Source organism: Corvus kubaryi, unplaced genomic scaffold, assembly GCF_017639235.1.
Source record: "Corvus kubaryi isolate FWS band 111438036 unplaced genomic scaffold, C.kubaryi_AGA036_p1.0 37382, whole genome shotgun sequence".
Lineage (NCBI taxonomy): Eukaryota > Metazoa > Chordata > Aves > Passeriformes > Corvidae > Corvus > Corvus kubaryi.
Genome location: NW_024581124.1, coordinates 2,895,720 through 2,921,151, shown reverse-complemented (window position 1 = coordinate 2,921,151; position 25,432 = coordinate 2,895,720). Strand labels below are relative to the sequence as shown.

The 25,432-nt window shown below is 40.4% G+C and overlaps 1 protein-coding gene across 1 annotated transcript in view; it reads right to left on the bottom strand.

Annotated features, from left to right (window-relative positions):
* The window catches only part of GALNT9 (polypeptide N-acetylgalactosaminyltransferase 9), a 131,641-nt gene that overhangs the window by 8,862 nt on the left and 97,347 nt on the right, over positions 1 to 25,432 (bottom strand). Inside the window, exons 7-9 of the mRNA XM_042034948.1 lie at positions 9,733 to 9,918; positions 6,193 to 6,330; positions 4,104 to 4,199 (exon numbers count right to left, since the gene is read on the bottom strand). Coding sequence (XP_041890882.1) covers positions 4,104 to 4,199; positions 6,193 to 6,330; positions 9,733 to 9,918 — 420 coding nt within the window. The remainder of the gene's footprint in view (positions 1 to 4,103; positions 4,200 to 6,192; positions 6,331 to 9,732; positions 9,919 to 25,432) is intronic.

Here is a 25,432-nt window from a genome sequence, read left to right as displayed (position 1 = left end):
AACAGTTACTAGGATGGGCCTGGTAGCTTTCCACACTCAATTTAACCTCTCTTTCACTATTGCTCTCCAGGCAAAAGGCAATCTTTAATGGTCCCTCAGTTCTGCAGGTTAAAGCAAGCTGTAAGCTGACACAGGAACTGAAACAGAGAGTGATGCAGGAATCCCAAACTCCCTACATCTCCAGAGTCCCTGTCCCCTCAAGGCAAACAGATCACAAGGTACCAAACTTCCATGTTTGTTCCAGAATCTCACCCACCTCTTCCTGCAAGTGGAGAAACTACCTGTTTATCCACCCTGCTGCCCTGCATGCAAGTCTGGGCAGTCACAGCTCTGCCCAGCAAAATGTTAAATATCTGTCCTTTAGCAACAGTTTAAGTGGAGCCGTTCATCTCCTCTCATTCCGTCTGTTTGTGCAGCTGCAAGCCCCGGGAATCCGAGCACGGAGCTCTCCTTTCCTTCTGGTTGATCTCAATGCAGAGGGAGTTCTCTCTTTCACAGCTGCAGTGCCTCCCCTTTCTCTGCTGTGAAAGGGAAGGGAGGAGGGTGGAGAAGGAGGCTGTTCACCGTGGCCCTTCTGTCCCAAGATGCTGTTTCATTAAGTTCTCCTCTCTTTCACATACCATATAACCAGCTCCACATCACAGCATTCACAGCAGTGAATATTTCCACTGGGGCTGTGTAAGTGCTCTCAGATGGTTCAAAACCTGCATGTCCTATAACCATTCTAAGAAGCTTCCAGAACAACACATTCCACTTTTGGGGGCGTTGTATCTGTCCTCACAATCCCACTTTTTTAAAAAATTTATTTTACAATGAAAGGGTATAATGTAATGCTACAGCACCACTGGGCTTTGCAGCTGATTGTATAATGGAGGCCACACACAGAGGCAAAGCAGTTCAAGACTTCCAATATATTCCTTTCTTTACAAATCTTCTGTAGTCCTGGACTGTTTCTCCCAGCAGTATTTGCAAACAGTTTTTTCCTGAAAGCCATTAGACTCAAACTTCAGATCCAATGAACACATATAAAAAGGACACTACTTTTCTGTAAAATAGGTTTTGAAATCGACTCAGACTGATGCAAAACCTTGTCTGGATATTCCTAGCTGTTAGCTTACAATGACTTAGCTCAAGTCAAACTCATTAAACTAAATTGATGTAAACTCAGGCTAAATGCATTCCAGAGCATCCGTTAAAGAGCTTGTCCTTGTTTGAATAAAGAAATTTAAAAGCTGATGTCATTACAGAGATGTGATTTACCATGGTGAAAACTGATCTTGAAAATACACATAGGGAAAGGCATTTTGTTCATGGAGCAGTCACAGTGGAGTGGCTTTATTTTGCCACTGTAATGCAGGACAACAACATCCAAGGGAAACAGAAGGGTAAGACATAGAGAAAAAGAATGTTTTATCACAGATGGACAGTAATCTTATCCCTAACTCAGCTTTCTTTAAACACTTGCCTGACTTGTGTGGGTTTCCATGGAACCATGAGTACACTAAAATCACTGGTAAGGTGCTTGTCAGAATTGAAGAGTACAAACAACAAACAAGGCTGTCTGTAGCTGAACTGGGAGAGGCTTTCACTTTGGTAGGACACATGAAAACCAGTGATAACCCAACTGGGGAAAGTGAGTTCCATATTTATACTAATTTATGTTCAGTAGGCATGTACAAATAAACCAAATCTTGGCTCAGTAGGGGTATTTTATATCCTATGCTTGAGATGAAAAATGTCAAAAATGGAAAGCTAAATGCAGCAGACAACTATGCTCACCCAGGCTGATTAGAAGAGGGGCTTTAAAAATGTTTATTTAATATATTAAAACGCTTGCTGTCAACACCTTTCATGCTATGTGCTTGAATATCCTTGATTAGGGTTTGTGCAGCTGTGGTTCTCACACTGAATTAATTTTGTAAATTGTAGTGAGATGACAGAAGTTTTCCAGCTGTGTAATCATTAATTAACTTGGCTGCATTTGAGTGGCTCCAACCCATGCTTGTCTGTGAAATACTCAACTTAGATAAAACATCACCTCTTCATCACCTTCACTTGGTGTATCTTGCAGAATGAAAACTCTTTTCCTGATTTTTGTTGGTCGGTTTGTTTGTTTTAAAGGGAAATGAAAAGTGCTGCAGGATGATTTGACAAATTAACTTTTTGCCTTTCCCATACTTTGATAATTCTTGGACACATGGAATACTTTGGATCTTACGGGTTTGAAAAGAGTGAGTTTCTCTTTTTATGTGTTTATACAGTGCTGATAACAAAGCAGCTCTAGCTTGTGGCTGCAATGTGAAGTCTAAAGCCAACTTTTCAGGCTTTTCCAGAAAATTCACATATACAGGACACTGAAGATCTACCTGCAGGATTTAATGGGTCAGTACCCAATTTCAAGTTTCTAGGCAGTAAATATTTTGCGAATTTCTGAAGAATACTTTGAAGTATCAAATTTCTTTAAAAGGGAAAATATCTGGGTATTTTTGTGCACTCTTCTTGTATTAGGGTAAGGAATTTAATGAAGAGCTTGGTAGGGCCATTTAAGAAATACATGTGCCATACTGTACAATGTGTTCTTTGTGTTTTACATAAAATTCTTTACCAAATCCAGAATCACCTGAGGAACAGTGTTATTTCATCATGCAATATAAACCCAAGATACCTGGGGCTTGCTGCAGGAAATGGACTATCAGACTCACAACCAGGGTCAAAGGATTGTGGGAATGTACCTACATTGTCCCATTGGCACTTGGTCAGAGCTGGTGGCTAAAAGGAGCTACTTTTACCCCCAAGTTAGTCAGGAGAAGCTGGGCATGTTGTACCTTCAAAGAAATTCACTATAACTTATGCCCTCATCTATTTTCCTCCAGAAGTCAAAGCCTACTCTGTGAAACAGGAATCATGGAGGCAAACAAGCAGGTGAAGGACTTAAATTGCAAAATAAATTACAGTCAGAACCATTTACTTCATTACTCTTTTAAGTGCTAGCACACTGATAGAGATTAGATGTTGCTAGGGGACTTTCTGGAAGGACTTAAATTTGCAACTTTCAGATTAGAATGGAGCAAGAGACTGAACTCTCTCTGAGCGCCTTAACATCTCTAACGAGAGTCTTCTTGAAAAGCTAATTTACATCTAATTAAGCAATGCTATTTTTTTACCTTATTTAAAGGCTGCTCCTTCCACCTCTACTAGGAGAGTGTCAGTCAAATACTCCATAATGATCCTGCCAAAGATAGACATTATGCCAGTAGGAATTACTGTCTATCTCACTTTGCCTCCGTGGTGATGCACGTGCCAGGACTCCCAATCAATATATGTATGACTGAACCTCAGATAATTGTTAAGCCTGATAAGGTCAGAGTTTATTTACACATGAGAATGTTCATTAACATAGTTTTGATTCAGATGCTCCTTCAAAAGAAACTGGAATTGCATTTCAGAAGAAGCTCAAGTCCTGGATTTAAATATTATCCAACTTGTATTTAAAAAACAGGTAACATCACTACAAGCACAGAAAGAAGAAATGTCATTTTAAAATCTTCAGACATCTGTTAGAAAATAATAATATGCACAGGGACTGACAAAAAAAATCTTTTAGAAAAGAAATATTTTAGAAAAGTCTTAACTTAGAGGGTATTCTTAATTCCCTTTGAAGTTGATGTTAAATACGTGCTTAACTTTTTGCCTTCTCAGGGAATCAAATCAGCAGCTTGCTAAATAATTTCTGCCCAGGAGTCTGTTGGACCAAGGAACAGTTAAATTAAAGAGGTACCCTGAATAAGTAATGTCATAACAAGAAGAACTGCTCCCTCACACAGACTACCTAAATTAATTAATCTTCAGTGGATCCCTGTTATTTAAATAAAATAATGTGATTCATCTGTTTTCCTAACTGGAAGTTTTGAAGTATAGATTCACATGCTGGACAACCTTGGAAAAGGCACCCAACCAGACTGGAGTAAAGCCAGACATTTGCCTTTGCAGCTCAGGAATTATACTGCCAAACACAACTCAAATATACCAAATGACTCTTTGTATCTTCTGAATATTCTCTAAGTTAAAGGTTTCTTGTTAATTATCGGATTTTCACCATTTACCTGGGAGGACATTCCATGGCATGGATAAAGGATGGCTTTGTCATCCTCTTCGGCCCCCTGGTCCAAGCAGTAGCCACTGGCTTTGCTGTTACGCACCTGTAACCAGATCAGAATGAAAACAGCTGAGCTGGAAATTAATCCTGATTTTAGTTCAGTCCAGCTAAATCTCAGCTGTGCTACAGCTCTTGGAACAAGTACTGTGTAAAACCGCTCTCTGAGAGACACATGCTTCTCCTTCAGCTACGACAGGGTGACACCAGTGAATCTGCTCCAGGAAAAGACATTATTTGGACAACCTGCTGTCTTTGCAGACCCTGGGGCAGAGATGTATTTTCAGCAATTACTCAAGGATCAGAACTTCTTAAAATCCACCCTAAGAAACCCAGGCCAAGTTTTTCTCCAAATTCCCATTGTGCAAACATAAATTTTGACCCTATTTGTTGAGAATGTGGCTTTACAAACAGGATAGGAACTACCTAGGACTGGTGTTGGATGTGACATGCTTTTTTTCTTCCTATTGCTTCTATAAAACCAAAAAAACATGTGAAAAATTTTTATTTGAACTGAAAATATAGTACATTGTTATGTACAGAACTGACATAAAGCACATTTTATGAAAGGGCACAGGTTCAGAGATCAAAGGTACTTAAAAATTCCTGCACTCCCCAGACAAGGAGAATTTACAAGTCTATAAAAAATGGGATGGAGCTCTTGTTAAAATACAGGCATTTCTCTTGAGGTTGGAAACATTACACACATATTTTGGACATAGAAAAATTTTAGGGATATCATAAACAAGAAGTTACTTAGACAGACACTTCAAAAGACTCAACAGTAAGTTTTGCTTTAGACTGTGAAGTACCTGTCTGGCCACCCCCATAATACAGGAACAGCTGCTGCATAAGGCGCCAGAAAAAAAATCAGTATATAATCCTTCATATTATAGTGTACAAGCATAACAGGGAATCTGACTGGATAAGGGGGCTCACAAACAACCAAATTTCAGGAGGTTTATTTTATGGCTTGGGTGCTATAAAGGCTAAAGAAGATGAAGACAGCTTTATGAGATGGCTTTAAAAAAATGGGAATTGAGTCACTAGGAAATAGATTTTTACTACTGTTTCAATCTGTTTCACATCTACTCAATACATTTATTCTCCTTGAAACTCACAAAAATCCAGGCGTCTTTTCCTCCAGGAAAACAACCAGAAGAGAAAGTATTTAATAACAAGCTCGGTGTCATTTAGGATGAGGCCTAAAGTACGACTGAAAGGGACCTAGGCTGGTTTATACCAGCTAAATAGCTTGCATGGCTCTATTTTATTTAAACTGTTAAAGAAATAGATATTTGCATCACTGAACTTCCTGTTTGACTCAAGAACCTTCTATGTGACAGCTCAAGAGGAACAAACTTTGTTTTAGAGCCCAGCTTGCTCAGGGTCTGGTATAATTGACAGAACATTGGCACTTCTGCCAATGTTCTTCATTGTTAATGACGTCCTCCGAGCTGACAGATACCAACAGCTCCTCTTGAATTTGCTCAATGTCTTTTCTCAGTTCCTGATGGGGATAGTTGTATTAGGATGCAAAGTGATATTATGCAATAGAACTTGCACTTTGTATCAGTGTCTCAAGTGCCTGACTGATTTTTATATGAAGTCAATCAAGTGGCAGAGAAAGGAACAGTGTCCATTTAGTTGTCTTGTGGGAAAATATCCTGCCTTTGGATTTAATTGCCGTTCATGTACACAATTGTTTTAGCTCTGCTGACCACTGATGTTTTTTCATGATGACTGTGACGTCTTATTTGGGAAAATGATTGCCTCAAACTTATGTCTCAGTATTTTAAAATGAGAGCCTAGGCGGTTGCATGTCATCGTCATTGTGGATGACTTCACCAGCTGCACTCCAACGAAAGGAACGGAGCTTCCAAAGCCACACTCCTTGGTGCTGACTAAAAGGAGGGGAGGGCATTTTTGCTGTCGCTGCTGTGCTGATTTGTAATTGCTCTGCACATCCTGACACCCAGCACTGAAAGGAGAGGACTGCTCGAATGCAGCCACGATGTGTTCCCAAAGACATACTGTACCTCTCCGTAAGTGACTGTGTTGTTATAAACCCTCATCTCAGGGTACACGTTCTCCAAGTACCACTTAAAGCTCCGGCACTGCAGTCGCTGTCGCAGAGCAATTCTTTCAGAAACATCTCCAAAGTCAACTCCGGGGTTCTGCAAAGCAGAAAGCGAATAAAGAAATCTCACTGCACTGATTTTATGGTTGCTATCTTTACTGAAATCAAACTGGAGTTCGTTTTGTATACCAAGCTGTATTTCCCTCTTTTCCTTCTTTTGTTGTAAGTAGCAGCTCATCAAACAGCTGCTGTTGAATGCAGACAATAAATATTAATGAAAGCCAGTGGAAAAAGAACCATAAAGAACAAGCAAAAACCAAAAATAAATCAAAATAATAAGAATACAGTAAGAATGTTGTTACTTACAGGAGTTCTAAGTATTTGCAATCAGTCCTGAAGCCTTTACTTTCAGATTCATTTAGAATTAGGCAGTAATTCTGATCGAAAATAGAGCAGCTTGGTCATGTTTTACTCTAGTAAGAGATTTGGGTATTCAGTAATGTAAATGACGTCAGAACAGACCTGCTAAAACTTCAAAGCAAAGCTGCTCAGAAAGTCATTAAGTTCCACTAAGCATTCATATAGACCAGCATTCAGTTTTTACTAGAACTGGAGCTCATTTGCAGACTTGAGCCATAGAATGCAGTTAAACTCAAAACCTTTATAATTCTACTTCAGAATTTAACTTATGTTTAAATACAAATCCCATGAAAGTCACAGGCTGGAAGATTCAAGTTAATATGACCAAAGTCAGCCATTTGAAACTGGTGGGTCCTGACTTAGAGTCTGTTGATTTAAAGTGTTGTAAATCATCACAGTTCAACATTAAGACACTAAGAGTTACCTCATCCAAACCCTTTTCCAACACTATTAATAAAATGGACTGAAACTGGGGAGTTTTGTGTGAGACCTCTCTGAAGTGCCTTGTGCTTTTCCTCCAGAAGAATATCTGTACATTTTACAGATTGTTTCTAATGCAAGGTTACAAGGCAGAAGCAAATCTTAGCTCAGGGTTTATTAAGATCCCCAACAGATGCCTGCTTTTCAGGAGAGAACACAAGTGTAATACTGAACAGGTTTTCCTATTTGCCACATAAAGAGTTTGCTGTGCTCGCTGCTGCTTGCTGATGCACGTTCTGTCAGGAGCCCTCAGTGCAGCATCCATTCAAATGAATGTTAATTTACGTAGTACTTGAGGCTGCATGGAAGGAGAGCAATCCTCCGAGGCACTCAGTGCAATAAATCATTCAATGTAAGATTCCTTTATCACTAAAATTGTTGAGGAATAAATCATAAGTGGGGATGTACCAAGTATTTGGTTAACTAAAATAAAGCTACGCTGACCTGCTGCTGAAGGTTATAGGAACATGATCTTGCAGGTGTGCCCAAGACCATCTGCTAATCCAGATACACATTATGCACATGTTCTCAGTAACCTGTGATTTGTACAAAAGATGGGAGTTATAAAACAATTAATTTGGATTGGTTTTGTGGTATGGGAAAATGCATATATTTTACTTGCCTCTTTTCTTCCCTGTTTAAAATGAGGCAACACACTGCCCTTTTTGCAGAGCACAAAAGCAGCAAATTGAGCAGCTATGAAAACGCTGTGCTCACCCTCTGTGCCAGCTGCAGTCACCATGGGCAGGTTACAGTTTGATGGTGTAAGAATGAGGTGTCCACAGGATTTACTTTGTGGACACATTCTTTTTAACCAGCTAGCAAGGTTTCTAGTTCCCCAGCAGAAGGTTTTTGTGATGGCTTATTCCAGTACAGTACTTCTGCCATCTGTATCAAATACTACAGTGAATAGTATAATGAACACTAACATCAGCTTCCTTTTCCTGAGAGCTAATAGGCTTTTTTTTATGATGCACATTTTATCAATCAATCAATTTATTTTATGGAAAGAAAATTTTAATGTTCAGTACTTCTGCTGATTTTATGTCTTTTATTGTAGATGTGCCTGGGTTTTTTTTAAAGCTCTGCTGTATAGCTCAGCACAGAAAACTGCATCAATAAGTAATCGCAGATTAAAGGGAATCATGTTTTGGTGTAAATGCTTATTTAAATATCATCTTCTCTCAGAATTCATTTGCAGATGTCATCAAGCAAGCAAATTTACAGAGGTTAACTTTTCATCTCCTAATTGAAAATTGACCATTTTAGCAAGTGTTTTTTATGTGTGCAGACAGGGCCAAAATGCCCCTGGAATCTTTAATGGACACTGCTCTGTCTTCCTCCTACTGTCACAGAAATCTTGTGTGGAAAAAGTTATGCAGTATTGCCTTTTGTTAAGGCAAAATAATTCTCTTCAATTACCTCTTGTGCCAAAAGAAGTCACCAGAAACACATCTCAGAGACCTTGCACAGAGTGTCCAACAGTGAACAGCAGTGAGTGAATCTAGAGCTCTGAGAATATCTGACATATTCAGACATCACATGGACAAGGAGGACACATTACTCCTCTAGGTATGTGTATTTCAAAAACTGTAAGAGGAAAGAACAAAAATGGGTACACATATTAATTGTGTACCACAGTATGAGTAGATGTCTAGGACAGACTAAATCTAATAAAGTCTTTGACAAGACTCCCATGACTTTGGTGAACTCTAGGTCATAACTGAATATTCCCAAAGACACTGCTGGGTTTGTGTATCTTCCTGTTCTGATAGGAACATTCCATTTTCTATTTGCTTCAATCAGCTCTGGGCAAACCCCTGCTATAAGGGTTAAATAAACCACCATTACCTACAGATCAGTGTATACTACCCCTCACATGAATAACTTGGGTGCAAACACAGCTAGGGAACACAGCAACAGCCAGCTTCCACCTGGCTGGGGTATAACATATAGCTCTTCTCTGCAAGAATTATGTTCAGTGCAGATGTAGCATGTGATATGCTTACAGAACAAAGTGATAAACCAAGCCTAGAGTTTATCTAATATTTATATTACATGGATTCCTAGAGGCCCCCACGTGCCATCTACAATTCGTATGTGCGGTGAGAAGCAGAACGTGCCCACACTGCACCTCTGAGCCTGTGGACAATAAAAGCTATTTTATGTGTGATTCTTTTATTGCATACTTTGTTTTTTATGCTGGTGAGGTCTACTGAGTCTCACGATGAATGATGATATTTATTTATGGACATTTCTGCCGTCCCCACCGTTGTAGCATATGAACACCTCAGAGTTTAAGGGCGCCCCAAATTAACGACTTCTTGGGGAGCACATAAACCTGAGACATTTTGCTCTGGTGAAATTATAAATCTGTGTCACTGCATACAACCATCTGGACTGAGTGCACAACTAAACTTAGACTGAGGGAGCAAGTTCACATGGCAGAACTCTCCCTACTGAGCATGCACCAAAGCACTTTCCCTGAGCTTAGCCCACTTTGTGCTGCTGTAGCACCACCCTTCACCTCGAAGAGCTAATTAGGAACAGCCATCCGTGTTTCTGCCCCTGTTCAGGACAGAGTGTGACCTGTACTTACTGCCATGGGGATGTTCCAGGCCATGTAAACGTGTGACTTGAAGTCATCCATCCAGACCTCGGCGGCGCGCAGGGCGTTGCGCTTTGCATAGTAGTCGATGTCGTTGTTGTAGGGCTTCTTGGTGCGCTCGATGTGCGCCACGCGGGAGCAGGGCAGCACCTCCATGCTCCCCCCGCACTGCCACACCTGGGGGAGGCACAGAAAACAACCACATGGCCTTTTGTTCCCCTTTTGAGGCAACACAAGTGCTTCTTTTCAGATGCTGTGTGTAGAGCGTTTGCGGTTTGGAGGTGAGGGCTATTGAACAGTTCAAAAGGATCGCCCAATTTACCTCTCTCTGTGCATTGCAGATGAGTCGGAGGGGAATGCAGATGGCTGCATTAGGTACATAAGTGTAGAAGCCATAAAGAGACGAGTCCTTCACCATAATATCCCTGTTCTTGGGACCACTAGGCAGAGAACGAATTGTGAGGGGGTAACCTCTGCCCTGGATGCTGCTTTAACCCAGTGTTTGTTACTGAAACTTCAACAGAAATCAGCTGTATCATCTGTCTGTGTTTGACACATGAACGGGGTACCAGAAAGAGCTCTAAGGTCGCCCCAGAGCCTTCTCCTCCAGACTAAACACCCCCAACTCTCTCAGGCTGTCTCCACAGGAGAGGTGCTCCAGACCTTTCATCATCGTATCTCTCTACCCCTGAGCTGATGAAGAGGGATAAAAGGGGCTGAGTGGAGACTGTATCAGCCAGCCTGCCCAGATACCACTGTACCCACACTGTGCAATTTTCTCCCTGTTGGCTATTTACTGTCTGAACTCCACGGCAGGGGACAATGAGGACTTGTCTCTTTGCATCAGTGAGATCTGGAGTGACGCAGACTGAGTGAGGCTTATGGATTCAGCTCCCTCAGGTCTGCACCGAGTAGCAGAGTCTAGCTGAAGTAAATAAAAGATATTAAAATAGAAACAATAATTCAGTACTTTTCAAGGTTGCCTTTTACTTAGAATAAAAGTACATTTCCATAGAAGATGCATTCCAGAACCATACTGGGGCAGTTCTCCACCTAACCCGCCTTCTCAAGGATAAAGATGAAGTGCTTGGGAAGTGGCAAATAAGATCTCTGCTCTGGCTTTTTTTTTTTTTTTTAAATACTTTGTTAGGTAGTATTTACTTGCTGCTTTCCAAACAGTTCTGTAGTAAATCACTGGCCACTGGAATTTACATTTGATAAATGGAATACACTGCAAAACATGCTCATAAATTTGGACTGACAGGTGCTGAGGGTTTCCAGTGCAAAGGGGAACTGCTACCAAAAAAAAAGAGAAAAAAGAAAGGAATTAATTGATTTTCACGATCAGAAGGAGAAATGAGCAGTACACTTTAGTATACTGCTGTTTGCCCAACCCAGGTTGGAAGTCAGCTATTTCATGCACAGCACATTTTTCTTTCTATTGATATGCCTAATGACCTTGTAACTCTTATTTATATATTTTGGTACCAAGGGCAAGTACATTATCTGAGTGACAGATTTATTTCCTTCGAATGCCAGTGCTCACAAAAACCTGAAAAGGAAAAGGTATTAAACTGCAACATTAAAGAAAACAGTTTAGCTCATCTGTAAATTCAACACAAACAGTTATTTATCAGTTATAAATTCCCCACAGATGAAATCCACAGGGAACACAGACACCTGGCTTTGAAGGAAACACAACAAAAAAAGGCAGCAGCAGCCTCAGGCCAGATAACTCACACCCTGTCAGATCCTGGTGCTCAGCTCTCAGCGTGGGTCTGGCTGTGGTGTGATTGCCCCATCCCTAATCCCTTGGACTGCTTTCCACCGACATTCAGTCACTTCTTACCCTTCCCCTCAGCCCCATTTTGTTCTTTAAAGAGGCAACAACTGCTGAAGACATGGAAGGAAAGAAGGGAACAGCCAGGAAATATGCAAGGAAACTTTTCTTCCTTACAAGATGTTAGAATTTACCCCAGACAACTTTTTTTTTTCTGGGAATATGTAACTTTTACCACCAGCAGGGGATGTTTCCCTGGATAAGGATGGGATTTCCAACCCCAGAGAAAGAGAACTGGATGCAGAGCACAGGGGGCAAGGAGTCAGATGGTTGTGGATCACCAGGTGTACATCATCGTGCCACTATCTCTCCACATCCCAGACAAATGTCACAGCTGCTCAGCTGTGGGTCATTTCTTTCCAGGCCGAATAAGGTCTCCTGTTTTACTTCATGAAGATTAGCTGCTGTTCAGTGGAGCACAGACATGACTCAGTATCCCCACACCCTTTCAGCACATGGCTAAGAACAAAGTGAAGATCTTCTCTCCTTCCCTTCCAATAATTACTTAAACTTTCACTAAATAGAAGAGTTTCTGTAGTATAATCAAATATGTGCATTCAAAACTGGGCAAGATCCCAGCAGTTAAGAGCCGTCATGTGAGATTTGGATGAGTACTCAAGACTTGGGCTTGAAGGAGGAGGATGGGAGGTTCAGCAGCACCTTCTCCTCTCTGGACACAGAGTTGAAAGGCATGTTGTGATGCAGAAAACCATTGCCTGTCTGCTTCTAACAAAGGGTGAAAGAATAAGGAAGGTATGAGTCAGGTAAGAGAGAGGTGAGTCAGTGGCTGATCCTGAAACTGGTTGATTCCTCTCCTCTTTTCATTCTCAAAACTGTACTTAATGACCCATTTTAACAGTAGCAGACAACACATTTCTTTCCACATCAAACTATGAAATTATGCCAGGAAAATAATTACATGCCTCTGTAAAGCACTTATCAAGCAGGATCCTTAAAGTACCTTACTGGGGGAAGCAAACTATTTCTAACTGTGAGCATAAAATGTTGCCCAAGGCCCTCCAAAGCAACACATTTCAGGCAATCAAAGAAAACTGACTTCCATATCTATGCCTTGTCTTCTGGGATAACAACACATTTCCAGCCCAAGTTATTCCTCTCAAATGGAGCTTCCAACATTAAATGTGTGTCTCAAGTTCATTTACTGAGAAGGTGGAAGTGTTCAGTCTCTGAGCTGCTCCCCACAAGGGTGCACATCACTGAAAATCCCACTCTGCCTTCTTTTTCCCCATGGAGAAACAAATCTCTTAGAGAAAAATTTTTTTTTGGCTTCACAGCATGCACTCCTCAAACTTGTACTGTGAGGAAACAGCCCAGGCTCCATGGAAGGCCAGGAGCAGCAGCAAAGCCAAGTGTGTGCTCCTTGACTTGGTGCAGCTGAGCAGCCCAGGGACTCAGCTTTGCCTCTCTGAGCATCACACTGTGTAACGTTTTAAGACATGATCAAGTAATTCCAAGAGACACTCAATTTATTTGCTAATTGTAGCTAATTTCTAATTTCAGCACTGCTCTTTAGGCTGCTATAAACAAAATTGATAGCAATTTAAATGTTACCATAGCCGTGTTACCTTAGCATTTTTACTGCTAATTATCTCAATCAACTTTTCTATAAACAGACATATTAAGTATTGAGAAGAAGAAGTACCCACATCAGGACTAAATTACAAACTGAGTGATAATGTTTGTGGCTTGCACTATAATGATTTACTGACACTAATTATTAGCTATTCCTATGCACCTGAGGTGTGGCTGTCCTACAGGCAAGTGTTTATTTATGCAGCAGCCAGCTGGACATCACATTCTATGCATCAGAGAAAATCTGAGGTGAGGCCATGTCTTGTCTGCCATGGCCTCAACTGGGCATCAGCAAAGTTCCCTGAAGGCAGCTTGGGTACATTATTTAGAAAGGCTAATAAGGTGCCAAGCTTTAATTCTTGACAAACAGTAACAAGTTTTCCGAGGAAACGCGTTTTCCCACATGTACTTTCTGCTGAAGGTTGAAACTACCATCTTTATCAGGATTTAAAAAAAATTAAAGTTAAAAGGAGTTAAACAAGCCTGGCCACCATTGAGCAGGAAGTAGAGCTAGCCAGGCTGCTGGGCTAATCCATTCCTAAATACATATAGAGAGAACATTGCTGATGTGGTCTCCTGCTCTGCAGGTGAGACCTGTTTCCAACAGCATCATGGCCTGCAGAGCGAATGTCAGAGCTCAGAAATATCCTGGGATTTAATATTTGCCATTTTTAGTATTTCTAGTATCATTCCTGGGATTTAATATTTGCCATTGGCAAGAGAGTGGCTGCAGCTCCCAAGAGGCTCTTGCTGATTATAGAGAGGGCTCTTCCCTCTCCATGGACTTGGTGCTCTGTAAATTGAATATCACATTATTTTGTACACTGAAGTGACTGCACAGGGTTATTTAATTTGGTGCAGATGATCTCACTAAAAGCAAAATCAATAGGTAAAAATAAAAATGGCACCACAGTGTGAAGGAAAAGCTGGGAAGACAGTTTTAACCTTGAAAACTTAGACTGGAAGTAAAGATTGTGATCCTTAAGAACTTTGTACCTTGCTGTGAATTTTTCAGTTTAAACACCCTGGTGTTCAGTGAGAGAGAAAAAGAAAAGCCTCAGATTCTCTGTTACAACTATTTTTTCCATCAAACACACCTTTGATTTAAGCAGCTGGAGAGATGAGGTATCCCAGAACATGTAATAGTGGAAAGGACACTTCAGTGTGTGTGGGATTTGCTTCCAAATAACCACCCTTTGCTAACACTTTCATACCCTTTTCACAGACACACCAGTTCCATCCATTCCTCTCAACATCACAAGTTTATAGATGACAAATCAACTCCAGTGGAGAGTGACCCAGGCATTTGCAACGTGTTGGTCTCCATCTCTTTTAAAACCTGCTGACTTTTCTGGTAAAGCTGGGGTTAGTCCAGCTTCTCTACTGATATAGAACACCGAGCAATTAATGAAATTTTCAGTACCCTGAGGCTTTGAGCCCATTTTTCATAGTTAGCAATCTCTCTGGAGGCATCACTGCACAATGTGCATAGGTGCTATAGCAGCTTTGTGCTTTATCTCCTTCCAAGAACTTGTGGGTATTTCAGTGGGCCTCTCCTGAGAGGAATAATCACAGTCTGCATCTTCCAGCAGTAAGAAAATGGAAGGAACCAGCTTCAGAACACACATGTGGCAGCAGGGCCCCTCATTTCTGATACACCCAGCAGAGGATGTCACCTGGCACTTGTGCCACAGCCCTGCCAGCAGCAGCACTTCAGACGTGGATGTTCAGCACATCCTGAAACAAAACCCTTGTGCTGGAACAGGGCTCTGAGGTTTTATGGAGCAGTTTTGTACTCCACCTGAGCAGCACTCCACAGAAGTAGCCTTTCAGATTTCAAACTTTCTTTTCCGAGTGAAGACAGCAGAAGAGATGGAGGAGTTTTTAAAGCAGCTCAGATATCCCTGTTTCATGATATTCCAGCATGGGAATTCTTAAAAGTCAGGGATCTCAAGTTTTCTTCGATTTTCAAGGCAAAGACTACCAGAAATGGATGTCTTCTAGACTGCCTACACACCCCTACAGCAGGATTGGAAAAGATTTTTCTATGATGAAAGAATCTCCACATGTTTCAGAAATTTTGTTGACCTAAATTTCAAGAATAACATCAATTTTAAATGTTATCATTGGTTGAAACATAAGCTCTTTGTTACCTCCACCTGTGTTTCCCACAAAGGTTTTTCTGAAACTGAGTAACTGATGATTTTCAGAATATCTGCTTGGTGTTAAAAGCTTTTTTAATGTAAGATTATATATATATATTTCAATCTGAAAGGTCAGTTTAAACTGAAAACACAAAACTTTGTTGCAAAAATAGAACAACACAATCTTCTGACAACATTAAAACCAGGTATTTGTTCCCATTTAGAAATTTTGCCAAAGTGCAGAGTGTTCAAAAGAAATATTTTTTGTTTAATTTATCAGCTGGATCTGACAGAGGGATCAAATTATGGTTCCTTGAGGTGACAAGTCTTATTTCTGACAGAAGTTGTGATACCTGAAGGGCAGGAGGACATGTAGTAAATTCTCAACAGCAGGTACCACTGAGCCCTCTTCAGCCCCTTGAACACCACAGTGTAAAATAAAATCCATGCGTACTGCAGGTACAGGAAAATTCCTACTCTGGTGAAGTCAAACAGGAAGGTAATTCTTAATTCTTAAAAACCTGCACAGGAAGAGGATGCTGTAGTTTCAGTTTCTCTCTCCACTCAGCCATGAACCAACAAGGTCTGAATCAGAAGCGATTCTTCAAAGTATATTTGAAAGATGACAACAAAATCCTTTCCCATCTGAAACATGGGAGCTCTGTACTTATCCTCCAGCCCTTAAGGGATGTGCCAACTCTTCTAGTGCCCACACTAGAAACAAAAAATTACCATGAATATAGCACACTTAGTGTTCTTGCATCTCTGATATTGACAATTTACGTAGTTCACTGAAAGCTGATTTTCCAAAGTAATTTATAGCCTGACATTTTCTTGTTGTGTAATGGAGTTTTATGGATATTTTCTCTTCCACATATTCTCAGAGCTGCCTAGATAGTCATATTTAATCAGCTGTGCTAGCTGAAGTGCTCTCTCTGTTTTTCACTTCACATAGGAAGCTGTTAGAGACTGGGGAGCTGTCATAATCAAACACATCATATGGAAAAATTAATCACATGGTCTTGTTTTGTTCATCAACTGCATTTTTATCATCTTCTTTAAAGGCAGCCATAATTATGGTTTAAATAAGTCTCAACTGTCATTTCTCAAAATAGCCTGTGCTGTTTAATGGTGCACTTATAGAGCAAAAATCTTTCCACGCTGGGACAAACCAGCTTACATCAGAGAGATTTTTAGCTGCCAAAAAGAGACTGGAAAAAAGGAAGAAATCACATCTCAAGATCCACAGATCTTTGTTTTGTCAGAGGTTTCAGGATAAACTTCTGACCTATGCCTTCAAATTTCAGGACCCAAAAGGGTCCTTGGTCGACTGATCCTGACATTGACTTAGTGACAATCCTTCCTTTTTGCTCTCAACTCCTGCTCAAAGCAGTCTGCAGATAATCTGCTCACAGCAGATGTAGAGGGAGTGTGGCAAATTATTAGCTCAAATATGAAAGCTAATTCTGTTGTTAGGAGTCTTCTTATCCTAAGTGTGTCAATACCATCCCTTACTCTTGCTGCCCTGGAAGGCTGGGAACACAAAGCAATGTTTTTGGACTGATGATTTTGGAGGGTTGAATTTCACCTGGGGCTCTCCTCGTGTTTTTTTCCTGGCTCAAACAGCAATAACTAATTTGAAGAGAGAAGCAGAGATAGGGAGGATAGAGTAGATGTAGCCATACAAGTAGTCAGGATATGTTTGGCTCTAGTATTATGGCTTTATGATTATTATTTTTATCAATATTTCAATTGTCCCAGTGAGGAATACTTGGAAGCTTGCTGCTTTTCCTAGAACTATTACAATAGAGTTCAAAGGTGTGCTGCAAGATCCTTCTGCAGAGTAGTTTAATGTGAATTTCACAGCAGACTCAAAATAATACCTTTTCTTTATAGAAAAGTAAACCAACTTTTACATAGGTACTTGATTAGCCTTCAAAATTTGTTAGAATTTAGCTTTTTTTTCTAATACTTTGTTAGTTTGACCTTTTTGCTTTGATCCCTTGGGGTATTCTGGTATTTACAGAAGAACTGCTTTCAGAAAAAAAAAAAAAAAAGGCAGTGGAACAATAACATTCTTGCAATGAAACACTCAACACACGCATGTTTTATATTTGTCTGGTGGCTCTTCACTGCCAAATTTAGAGGCTGTCCTTCACAGGTTTCTTAGAGGTTACGCAGAACCTCAAGCCAGTTAAGATCTCAGATGTAACACCAGGAGAAGATAAAACCCTTCTGTTAACCCTTTTCCAGAAGGAAATAGATAAGCGTGACGAAATTGAAACACGTTCTAGAGAAACTCACCCTCAGCAGCTGCTATCTTGCTGTAAAGATAAACTTTGTGTGTAAAGAAGCGGGGTTGATAAATTAATAGACTGGCTGCTATGCAAGGGAGGAGATAGGATTTAAATTGATAATAAAAATGCCCCATATGCTTTAACCACTAATCCGATCTCCATAAACCCATATTTTGCACAACATTTACAAAGGGTAATGCACCTTTGAAAAAAAGCATGTCTGGGGAAGAAGCTGATGATTTGATGTGGGAAGCAGATCTCCCTTCTGCAAGGAAAATTCCAGACTCTCTGAAATGTCTTGCTGATAGGAGACGGAAATTGCAAAAACCCTTCAGAGCAAGAAGAGCAGCCTGCCCCTGCACAGGCAGGATGCCCTTTGCCAGACTGCTGGGCTTTACACACAGACTTCAAATGGCAAAGAATAAAATATCCCCGACTCCAAAAGGTGGTGGTGGTTCAGGAGTTCTTCAGGGGAGTTCAGTCAGTGCAGGGATGCTGGGCAAATCCCCCCTACTCCAGCCTCCCTGGCATCACTGCTCAGGGAGGTCAGCAGGGTCTGATGGGTGAGGAAGCAGTGAGGAATGGGAGAAGGAAACAGGACAGCCTAAGTGCAAGGCTTTAATTTTCAAAGGCTTGCTTTTCTTAGAAAATTAATGAATGTTGGCATCTCAAAATGCTCCAAGAGATGTTAACAGCTCCAATCATGTAAATGACAGGCATAGGAAAGAGACTGGCTTGAGGCAAACCCTCAAACTTCATGGATTAGAGATAATAACTTTATTTTTCTCTGAATTCTCCTCAAGTCTGAAAGAGGCTGCAGATTTCTTCTGGTCTAATACCATATATGTTGTGTTTTGCAAGAACAAATAACTTTTCCTCTCTAAAGTAAATGAAATTTGGTATCTCTAATGTAGTTTGCTAATTGTCCCAGGCAGATGCTTCTCATAACATATTCTTTAAGAATGGATTTGATGAGAATAATTTTCTGCTTTCTTACAAATTTACTCAACTTTTTCCCAAACCAACAGAATCACTGTCAGTCATTTCTGTAAATATGACAGCACAGATACTGTTTGTACTGTAACTGTTAAAATTCAACAAATTGGCCTTGGAAAAATACAATCTGTATGGGATATATTGAACAGCATTAAAGACCAGCCTGTTATTCCTGTTCCTCACATCTCTTTCATGTGATTGCTTTAGGTTGTTTCTCCTCCCTTATCCCAATGGACCATAGAGAAAATCTCCCTCTAAATTCAAAGCCCAGCAAGGGATAAAGTTTTATGTACACTAAGCTTACATGAGAAAATCTGCAGCTGAGCTCCTGCAACATTTAAGTTCTTAGGAAAATACCCCTTTTGCCAGACAGTGCTTTATTAATCTGCACCAAACCACCAGGCAATGCTGCCTGGTCAGCTCAGCAGCTGCTTCTGGAACACAGTCCAGCCCACAGAAAATGCTTAAAAGAGGCTCAAGATTAGATCAGCTGAGCACAGCAGCCATCTCCAAACCACATTTAATCTCTGTCAGATGCCGGGGCAGATCAGCGAGGATACCTTAGGTCAGAGCAGGGATGCCTTCCTTGACATACAGGGGTTCACATGACCACAGAAATCTCTTGAAGAGCACAACACTAACCCTCCAACAGCTTCTCCCTTCAATTGTTACCTAAGCTAAGCCAGGGTGGAAGTAAAAAGTAAAAGTTGTTAAACTTTTTTTTTCCCCTCAAAGTGAGTTCTCAGCTTTCTCGTGCAATACCAGTAGCTCACACTTTCAGCCTTTTGCTAATGAAATAATACTTACTGTGTGCTCAGCCTTCAGTAAGAAGGCTGAAAAATGATAAAATGCTTCCTGACATTTTAGCTGAGACCACAGGGAGGAAGAATAAAGAGCGGGATTTATTGATGCTTCAATTAGAATAAAGTCATTCTTGAATAAGAAAATATTGAAACAGACTGACTAATGAAGTGATCACAAAGGGTCTTTTCAAAGGACCCTAAGTGGAGTCATCCTCATTTGTTTTCTCTTTCCACAGCAGACCCTTAAATGATCTTTGCATATTGTCTACACTAAATCCTGCAAGGTTGCTATTTCATTTTAAAGAAAAAAGCTTTTAGGCTGCAAGGGATTCATTCAGTGAGAGCTATTATGCTTATTGTGGTTGTGCTGCAGAGCCAAGGGATTTACTATATGCTCATTAGATCCTGCTTTGTTCCAAAACAATCTTTTACGATGCAAATTTCAGCATGCTGATCTACTTAGAATAACATTTCCAAAAAAAAAAAAAAAAAAAAAAAAAATCCTATTAAAGTAAAAGCTTCTTCCAAGGCAGGAACACTACAAACTCAGATCAATTACTAATATTTTAGCCCACGAAAACATCTGGTGTGTCAGCTTAAATTCAGCTTTGAACATGGTCACAAGAAGTTACAAGAACTCGGTGTTAGGGGCACACAGCAGGACCATGGGTGGTCACACAGAGCTTAGAGGCCACGTTACGAAGCCATCACAGATGAGGCACGTTTGTCACTTGGCTTCTTGGTGGCTGAAGCACAAAAAGTTTGATTTGTTCAAGCCTTGGCACCTGAGGCATCCAGGCAGCAGAGAAGCCTGACCAGTAGAGATGCTCACCAGGACCTCTATGGAAGACACACAAGATGAGAGGTGTGAGTTCTCCACAGCCCTGCTCCATAACAATCTCCAGGGCAGTGCTGACAGAAAAAAAAAAAAAAAAAAGGGAAATAAAGCAAGGCATAAAATTGGAAAAATGGCAGAAGTGAGCAAAACCACTGTCCTCATGCTGGATGTTTGGCACTCAGCGTGCTGTGGCTGTTTCCATCTCTTGTTACTGCTCTTTAAACTCTCACCTGGCAGCTGTGACCTGCAGACAGACTGAGGATGAGGAGGGGCACTCCTGTTTTTCAAAGCATTAATTCCATCTTGGTCCTCCTCTGTGACCTTCCCGAGGGAGCAGTTGTACAAATGCAGAAGGATGAATATTATCATCCAGGAGATCTACCTGATAGCTCTTCCTTAATAGTTCTATAAATCTTGCCACGTCTTAGTGCTTTAAGTGTACAGCAGAGGTAATCCTGCTGTAAGGAATAGTGTGAACTCATCCCTCATATGCACAGAGCCCAGCCAGTCTAGTGACACCACAGTAAAGCATTCTCTCCTGTGCCCTGAGCAGCAAAACTCAAACTGGAGCTAGAATTTACACTGAAAACTGAAACATAGATTTAAAAGAAACAAAGATTTTAGTTATAGGCTAGCTGTGTTGAAATTAGTTAGAATAGGAAGGAATTCGGGCCCAGCTAGAGTTAATTAAAATAGTTCAGAGAGCTGGACCTGAAACAGTTTTCAAGATATTAGTAATTGATTATAGAATAATTGATGATCTGTCATTTGTATGTTTGTTTATCTGTGCTTAGAACGAGGAACAGAAATATTGATCAGTTGGTGTAGGGAACAAGGACAATTACCAATTTCCTCCCTTTGTGGGAACCTATTCAAAAGTCACACAAGAGGAAGTTTGGAGGTCACTAAAGTAATTAGGATTGTTAAAGTTCAGAGAGGTGAAAAAGGTCAAAATGAGGGAGATGAGCTTACTTCATCTGTCTGGGACCACTGACCCAATTCAAGACCAGTGACTCAATTCAGGACACACACTATGCATGCTGAATGACATTAAAGCTCATTTCCATACGAAGAGGAGAATGGGAGGTGTTGATATTACGAATATGCACTTGTATTTTAGATATTCATAATTTTTGTAAATAAAAAGCTTTGTGTTTGCTTGGATCAGGGCCCTGCATCTTAGGGAGCTATCCCATGCAGTGCCTGGCACCAAATAAACATGCACTTTCTAACTCTAAACTGTTAGAGAGTCTTTGTCAGTCTCAGTTGGATATCGATACTAGATCGATAGTCGTATTTTAGTAAATCAAAACTGATCTCTAGGAGATAATTAATAAAATATCTGAGGTGAGCAATAAGAAAAAGATCAGTTTGTCAGCAGAAGTGTTAACAAATCGTTACAGTATTTCCAGTATTAACAAATCATTACAGTAATTCCAGGCAGCCCTTCCCATACTCCCATTCTAAAGCAGCAAACGAAACCTGCAACTTGCACTTAAAAACCTCACAAATCATCACCTGCTTATAATGGACAAGTTCAGCTGGAGTGCCTGCTCAATAAATGCCACATGATTACTGAATTCAGTTGATGTCCTGGTTTACACAGTAAGTGCCAAATCCTTGATAAACATAAGATGTGTGTGAGCATGGCTTTCCCTGGGAATGCTTATTTACTTGGGATGGCAAACCTGTGAATAATATTCTCCTCCCAGAGCTATGGGAAGGCACCAAAGGACGGACAATGCCCATAAACGACTGGAATAGGATATTTGAAACATGTCTGAGGCTTGAAAAACGCCTCTGCCTACACTGCACTCTCACCCAGGCACCGCCAGCCTTGGCAGCTATCTGAGCTGCAAAAAGAACTTGAAAATACGCAAACCCTCCCTCTGGTGAGTCAGTTACAACATTCTTTGACTTTACCTTTCTGACTATCAGACAGCAGATGTCTGGAATGGTCTTTGGATACCTCAGAGAAATGCAAAATGGTAGAGAAAAAGAACTTTTAGAGAAGAAAGTGCTATTATGTCCTAGTGATTCACTCTGCTTAAATGCTTTATTGCTGCTATTAATGGACAGATATTACCATTAATCACAGGCTGTGAAGTGACTGACAAACTAAGCTATTTTGTACACCACCTAAAGAGCTGGTAAGGGGATGCAATTTGGGTTAAACACGAAAGAAAAAGGCTGTTTGTGATTTTGATGGACAGCTCCCTAAAGAATCTCCACATTCCAGGACTGCAAAGTAGGCTGTCACATCTGTAGATTTGTTGCCTCTCCAGGGAAATTTGAAGTGAGGTGTATCACCAGACACAGCCTTTTACTGGCTCTTTTCATTTCATTTCTTCAAGACCAGTTATTCCCATTTACTAAGACTTAGATTAGGGTTTGCTTTAGTTGACAAATTCTTTTGTTTGGCGGATTGTCTTTTTGGTTGTTTGTTGTGTTGTATAATGAAACCAACATAAGTTTATCAATGGTGACATGTAAAGGTCTTTGCTAGGCATGTTTTTATTCTTTAAATTACCTAGGCCACATTCCATCTAGCATAAGGATGTGAAAACACACACACGAATTTGGCAGTATTTCTCCCAAGAGCTAAAAGTGTCCTCAAAATTGAACTCTGCAAATATTAGCTTCAGCTTATTGGGAAGATAGTGTCCCATATTATAAAAGTGCTGAGCAAATAAGTGATGTTCTTTGTTTGCAAGAGATTTCTAGAAGTCAAATATATAGAGATACCGATACGGTTTCAAACTGAACCAAAATTGTGCTTGGCATTTCAAGGTGTTTGACAACTCAAAGTATGGAATGAAAGTTCACTTCAGATCCAGCAAAATATTTTGTTTCAACAACATCTGAAAATAACCTTTTTGAGGATGTAATGTAATGGCTTCTCCTTTCTCAACACATGAATTTAGATATATTTCCTTGCCAAATCTGTATTCTTTCTCAGATAAATTATTCGGCAAATTAATGTCCCATTATAGACAAAAAGATCATTAGCTGATTACAAAGAAGGCATTAACATTTACCTTTTGCCTTTTCAGAGCTTACCTAATTAAGTCATTCATCACCATTCTTCACTTGTATCAGCACAAAACTGACCTTAAAAGCATGTCAGATGTGACCAGAAAAATACTGCATTAGAATAAATACAGAGGTTACATAGTGACCCACAGCATTTTATGTTCCCAGACAGTGCCCATACTTTTACTTCAGAATATCCACTTCAACCTCAGCTTGGCTAAAATAAACAAATAAAAACAACTCCCCTGTTACTCCAGTAATTTTTTGTTTCTGTAGAATGGCAGTAATCATTAAATGCTACTTTGCTTCATTAAAGTCTGAATTTCCAAGAACTGAAAGAGACAGTGCCACAGGGTTAAGTAATTCTTTCATCACATGGCTGATGTGTTTTATCCCTGCTGGATCACAAGTGCTCTTCGTTTACTGAGTTCCAGGTGTCATCCAACTATTTATTTGTGGAGCCTTTGTTGTAAACATTCTGGGCTGCCAAAGAAATAATCAAGAGTCTTTCCTAGTCAACCTAAATACAATTCTGTTAAAAAAAACCCCTTTTCTGGTAAAATGGGATGGATGATTAAAAAACCCCAAACCAACAGAACAATTACAGGGGCTGCATTACTCTGCCTATCATCTATAGGCAAAATCTGAAAAAAATACGGCTTTACATCATTTTTATGAAGGCACTCTTCCGGACTTGCAGTTCATTTAATTTTGCCCTGGAGCACGTCTGCTGTGAGTAACATGGAATACAACCCACTTGTCTTTCCTCTTGTCTCTAAATAATCTCTTTCCATCTACTCTCAGAGTCAGGCTGTCACAAGCAGCTAATACCTCTACAGAGATAAAATAAGACAAAAGCAATAACCACAGTCAAGGCCCCCAGGGATTTCTTCACTAGATCTAACTACAGTGTCCACTCTATCAAAATCCTGCCCTGTTGCCCTGTGTCAATGTTTACATGCTCTGCTGCTTCTACCACTCACGTTTTCAGAGGGATTCCAGCCTTATCATCTACTCTGTCAGGTGATGGCAACAACTATTTCCTTTCCCCATTTCCCCTGTTTCTGTCACCTTCTGCCAACCAGCTCTGGTAACAGGCTCTGCTCTATGATTGAACTGACACCTGAGCAGTTCCAGTTTTTCATGAAGGATGCTGTGTTGAAAAGAATAATTCAAGTACCCTGTACCACAACAGCAGAAAGGGCCTTGTGGCTGCTTGTGTCCCATTGCTCAGGCTAAACTGGAGGTTGGTTGGTTTATTTGACTGGGCTTTATCCCAGAGGTGTTTGTGCCAGTCCTGGTTCAGTCCCCCTGCCTTCCATACTCCCCCATCCCTGCTGCTTGAGCTGGGTGTGCAAATGCTCCATAAGTTGGGTAAATCATAATTCAAAATGATACAGTCTAGTTTAAACACTTAGATAATAAGATATTCCATTGTTTTAACAGATTTGGGAAGGCTAAGCATGCACTGAGGTTTAAGCAAATGGTAATCTCTGTTTCAGAATGAAGAGGAAGAGGAGGCCACATTTCTCGTAGCTTTGCTGGACACAAAATGCCCAACTACAATTTATGTTGGCATGGACCTGTTAAAGGGTAAATTTCAGTTTTTAAAAGAGCAGTACTGTGGCTGTTAATGTGGCAGCAGTTATGGAAGCCTCAATTACATCCAGATGCTACATATGCAGTTTGAAATACCAGGAGCATTTCCTCCTCTGAAAGATGGACATGGACAGAAACAAATATTTTCTCCCATCTGCCATAAGAAAAAAATTTGAATATACAAAAATAGAATGCCTTATTCAAAGTCACATCTGAAACAACAGCGAAGTCAGAAAAAATGAACTCAGGTTGCCCAATTTTTGGAAATCTTCAGCCAAAAAATCATCCTAACACAGCCAGCTATGGTGAGTCTCTGGGCTCTGCATGGAACAGGCAGAGAGCTGTTACTCAGTAGCACATCTCTACAGGATTTCTGGCTAGAAAACATCAGTTCTGCTCAGTATTGCAAAATTAGTGTTCAACCCAGTCTTTCTCACCTTTCTTATTTTGAAGAGAAATCTTCCTTGGTGCTCTGACAGGAGCTGAGAAGCACTGGCAGCCCCAGGTGAGCCAGGACAGGGCCCCAGTGAATACACAGCCTGTCTGTG